The sequence below is a fragment of the Octopus bimaculoides genome, chromosome 15 (genome assembly GCF_001194135.2).
Source record: "Octopus bimaculoides isolate UCB-OBI-ISO-001 chromosome 15, ASM119413v2, whole genome shotgun sequence".
NCBI lineage: Eukaryota > Metazoa > Mollusca > Cephalopoda > Octopoda > Octopodidae > Octopus > Octopus bimaculoides.
In genome coordinates, this window is record NC_068995.1 from 30,968,255 (window position 1) to 30,973,564 (window position 5,310).

At 34.8% G+C, this 5,310-nt stretch overlaps 1 protein-coding gene across 1 annotated transcript in view; it reads left to right on the top strand.

Annotated features, from left to right (window-relative positions):
* The window catches only part of LOC106869382 (cleavage stimulation factor subunit 3), a 145,620-nt gene that overhangs the window by 134,914 nt on the left and 5,396 nt on the right, over positions 1-5,310 (top strand). Inside the window, exons 15-19 of the mRNA XM_052973227.1 lie at positions 137-206; positions 1,240-1,336; positions 1,574-1,678; positions 3,501-3,651; positions 4,607-4,701. Of these exons, the coding sequence (XP_052829187.1) occupies positions 137-206; positions 1,240-1,336; positions 1,574-1,678; positions 3,501-3,651; positions 4,607-4,701 (518 nt within the window). The remainder of the gene's footprint in view (positions 1-136; positions 207-1,239; positions 1,337-1,573; positions 1,679-3,500; positions 3,652-4,606; positions 4,702-5,310) is intronic.

Sequence of the window (5,310 nt, forward strand, 5' to 3'; positions counted from 1 at the left end):
ATCTGTGTGTGTCTGTGTATGTGTACATATATACATATGTATATGGTTATATATATATGTGTGTGTGTGTGTTTAATATAATGTTTGCCTCATTTCCAGAGGTTTTTGTAATTTCTATTTTTTTTTTTATTTACAGAGGATAACAATACTCGAGTGCTGTATGAAAGAGTTTTGTCTTCCGGTCAGATCCCTCCAGAAAGATCTAGGTAATAGTTTCTGTCTTCTCTCTCCCTCTCTCACTTTATACACTTTGAAATCAGGAGTGTGTGATATAGAACTAAATATATTAAAGTTTACATTTTTAGTGAACATAAGGGGATTGGTTTCAGTTGAATTATGTTCCTGTCTTTCTCAGCATGGCTAACTGGAATGCCAATTGTTACACAGGGAAGTGTTGTTATTTGATTCTAATATTATATTAATAAATTTAAGTTACCATAATTAATTTTGGTGAGATGGTAGAATCGTTAGCACACTGGGCAAAATGTTTAGCGGCATTTTGTCCATCTTTATGTTCTGAGTTCAGATTCTGCTGAGGTTGACTGTGCCTTGCCTCCTTTCGGGGTTGATAAGATAAGTACCGGATGAACACTAGGGTTGAGGTAATCAACTTAAAACTCTCTCCGAAATTGCTGGCCTTGTGCCAGAATTTGAATGCAGTGCTGTGAGAACTCATTATGGTAGTAAAGAATTAACTTGACTATTGTGTTTCATGCATATACCACCCCTGAGTAATTTCTCTCTGTAATTTATTCCCTAAGGCCCACCTCCCCATCATCATCATTGATAGCTTCATCATTTTATGTTTATTTTTCTATGCAGACATGGGTTGGCAAGGTTTTACTGCTCATCACAGTTCACAGTATAGATAAATGGCCAACTTTGTTGCTGTTTTACCATGTGGACTTGGTGTATATTATAGCATTATCATTGCAGCTGGGTTAAACAGCTCCTCCTACTCTCTATCAGTTCTTATTCAGAGTTACTATTGTCTTAGACAATTTACTTGTGTGTAGTGACCATGTTTCATGTATGTTTTTTTTAATTTTAATTTTTTTTTTTAAACTTTGGAATAAAAGAAGACAAATTTCTTCTCACATTTGAAACTCACAACTGAAACTAAAAGCTATAAGATATTTGGTCTGATGTTCTCTAACTCAACTCTCTGCCCTGGGGGTAGTGTAATGTATTTCAAGCATTTATTTATATATTTTTATTATTTTTTTCTTTTATCAACAGTGAAATCTGGAGTCGATTTCTTTCTTTTGAGTCTGAAGTTGGAGATTTATCAAGTATTTTAAAAGTAGAAAAGAGAAGAGCCGCAGCTACAAATCAGGTATTTATCAGTGTCAAGTTGTAAACTTCTTTCTTTCATCAAAAATTCTTGTATTTGTGATTCTTGTGAACCTTCTTTCTTCTATAAGTATTATTTTGATCAAACCATACAATTCATTTGATGTTTCACAGCAGAATAGCTGTTGTAGAAGAGACTTGTTAAGTGTGTGTGTGTCTGTTTTGGGAATGTTTCAATAGAAACACTGTTGACGCTGTGTTAATGTGGTTATGATTTCAGCTGCAAGAATTTGAAGGGAAAGAAACGGCCTTGTTGATTGATCGCTATAAATACATGGATCTCTACCCTTGTTCACAGATGGAGTTGAAGGCTTTGGGGTACAGAGTAAGTGTCAATTTTTAAACTTTTGTCACTCATCATCATCTTCATTATCATCACATCACCGCCACCATCGCTATTACCACCACCACTTAATGAAAACCACACAAACCAATATCACCACCACCACCACCATTATCACTATGCACCACTATCATCAGCATTGACCTCACCCCAGTTTCTGCTCACTTTCTTATATGTAGACAGATTATTTCTGATCCACCAGCTCACCTCAAATGTGCTCATATAGCATTAAAAGTGAAGGAAGTTGTGTAGAAGACCTTAACAGATTCTCTCCAATCAATGTGGTCAATGTTCACAGCATGTGAGCTCCATTAATTTATGTCTGCTTTAATCCCAGCTAGATGTCAGTAACCTCTTGAAATCCTGTACTTGAAGAAGAAGAAACAGATATAGGATTTATATGCCATATAATTCTATCCATAGGACTGAGACACAATGTATTAGAAGGGCCCCATTGGTTAACCTTTGTCACTGTAATCAAAGGGAAAATGTGGAGGTATGTCAAAAGATGGTGTTATCCCCGGATTAGAAACATGATAATAGTTTTAATAGTGAACTCCCCTAAAAGAGTCATGCAGTTTCTTTGGTCTAGTGTTACCTACAACATACAATTCACTGCCAACTAAATCTAATTCCTTTTATTTTCTTTCAATCTGTTTTTCCATTCCTGTGGATAACATACTGACATTTTTTCCTGTTATGAACTTTATATATAGGATAATGTTGAGGAGGGGAAGGAGGAGTATTAGTAGAGTACATTGTGTTGATAATGTAGAAGAAGAGGTGTATAAGTGGAGTACATAAGTGTTGATAATGTAGAAGAGGAGGAGTATTTGTGGAGTACATAATATTGATAGTGTGGAAAAGGAGTACTAGCTTTAATAAAAAAGGAGTATCATTGAAGTAAATGATGAGGAATAAAAAGGACAACTGTGAATTATGCAAATTTGTAGAAACCAAATATTGGTTTCAAATTTTGGCACAAGGCCAGCAATGTTAAGAGAGAAGTAAGTCACTTACAGTGACCCCAGTATTCATCTAGTGCTTATTTTATTGACCTTGAAAGGATGAAAGTCAAAGTTAGCCTCAACAGGATTTGAACTCAGGACATGATGATGGATGAAATGCTGCTAAGCATTTTACCTGGTGTGTTAACGATTATACTAGCTCATCATTTTTTAGAAGCCAAATATTAATATCTGTAAGTTATGTAACTCAGATTAACTGGTTATTTTTATTATTTTATTCAATGAAGAAATATACTCCATAGAGACTCTGGAATTAAGTTCATTTTTTAGATACAAACCCTCATTTCTTTTGAAGAATTAGAAACCCTGATGCCTCTGTTAATTAATTGTATATTATTAATTATATGCTAACATCTTCCTTTCTTCCATTCATCAAGCATTTACACATCAATAATTGATTTTGTAATTAATTTTGATATTTAGATATGGAGAGAAATTTCTGTGTCAGCCCTTTTCTCTTCTTTTCAGGCATTTTTGCCAGTGTGTGTGTGTGTGTGTGTCTAAAACCAAGGTACCACATAAAAAGCACTTGTGATGGAGTTACATAAAAAGTCCCTAGTGCACTGTGTAAAGTTGTTGGTATTAGGAAGGGCATCGAACCATAGAAACCAAGTCAAAACAGACTGTGGAACTTGGTGCAGCCCCAAGTCTTGCTAGTTCCTGTCAATCTGTCCAACCCATGCCAGCATGGAAAACGAATGTTAAATGATGATGATGATGATGATATATATATATCATCATCATCATTATTATGTGTATACCTATTTGTTTTGTAGAACTTTTCTTCAATGCACGTAGCTCAAATGCCTTCAACTGGTGAATGTATTCCTCGGAATTGGAATGATGAAGAAGATAACAGAAAGAGACCAGAATATCCCAAACCTGACCTTGAACAAATGCTGCCTTATAAACCTCGACTTTTACCTCGTAAGTTGATTAGGGAAATTGCAATTCCTTCTTTGAAAATTGTCTTTTTTTCCCCCTTTTTCCTTGCATGATTCTTCATTGAAATCCACAAAATTGTTTTGTTTCAATGAATGTCTCTTGGTTGTTGCTGTTCAACTCCAAGTCACTTCTCAATTGAGTACATATAAAGATCTATTCCAGAACTTGTGCATTTTTCTTTTTTGTTTTCATACATAAGTGTATCTATGACTATATTATCAAATGTGTTCTTATTTATGTGATGTGAGAAAATGGTTGCTATTTTTTAAGCTAGTTAAACGGCTATATGGAAATTTTTCATTTATTTTTATTATTGTTATTGTATTGCCAAGTGAACTCAAATTGATGAGATCTATCACCGAGGCACAGAGAGAGGGTGTAGTGAAATGATAGACTACTGAATACATTGTTGGTCTTAAGTTCAAATTTTGACCTAACTTTGGGCAGGGGATCTAATTTAGCTTAGGCTTCTTGGCCGTACAACAGCAACAATAGTTTCCACTTCTATTAACCCTTTAGCATTTAAACTGGCCATAACTGGCCCAAATATTCTACTTGTTTTATGTTCAAACTGGCCAGATTCGGCCTCTTACACTTACCCTACAATGTTATTCTAAAATTAAGCAGTCACATCATCAAAATCTTGAAGCTTTGAAATAATGCTTGATCAATTCAATATAATATGAATGAATAAGCATGAAAATGTTAAAGGGTTAGACTGTGGTTTAATTATTGGCTGTAGGAACAGCATCTAATTACTCCAGTGAACTTATAAATCACTGTAATGAACCTACATACTATTTTGCTAACTGTGTCAGATGGTTGTTGACAGATTTCTGTCAAAAAAATTAAGAAAAAAATATATATGAAACCAAAAAGCAACAATAAAATTTTGCTGCTTTATGTTGACATTTAAAATGTTCTCTTTGTTCTTCAGCTTCAGGTGCTCATCCCATGCCAGGTGGAGTTTTCCCTCCACCACCAGCTGCTGCACACCTCCTTACCTTGTTACCACCACCAAATTGTTTCCATGTAAGTTGTTGATGTTATTGTTCTTGTGATGTTCTTAATGATGTATTCACTGAAGCACTAACCCTCACACTCAATAGCCATCAACTTTTACACCACTTGCAATAGAAAACAACTAAGATTATTGTCAATGAAGGCCAACTAAGATTACTCTGATGACGACGATGACGGCAGTGATGCTGCTGCTGCTGTCATTATCATTATCCCCTTATTCATCACCCTTATAGCAAATGAAAAAATTATTACTATTATTTTAATGAATGCTTTCATTACACTTACCATTTTGTGTACTTTAGGTAGTTTGGTATGTGCAATGTTTTGTTTTTACCATACCAAAGATAGACTATGTGTTTTACACACACACAGTGTCTAGCAGTGGTGTTATATAAGTAATGGGGTATTGTATGTAATATACGTATATACGTATAAATGCATACTTGCATGTATATATATATATATATATATATGGAAGCCAGTATGCTCCGTTGGATGTGTAATGTCAATGTGAATACCCGTCAGAGTGTAAGTATCTTGAGAGAAAAGCTGAACATTAGAAGCATCAGTTGTGGCGTGCAAGAGAGACGATTGCGCTGGTATGGACATGTGGTGAGA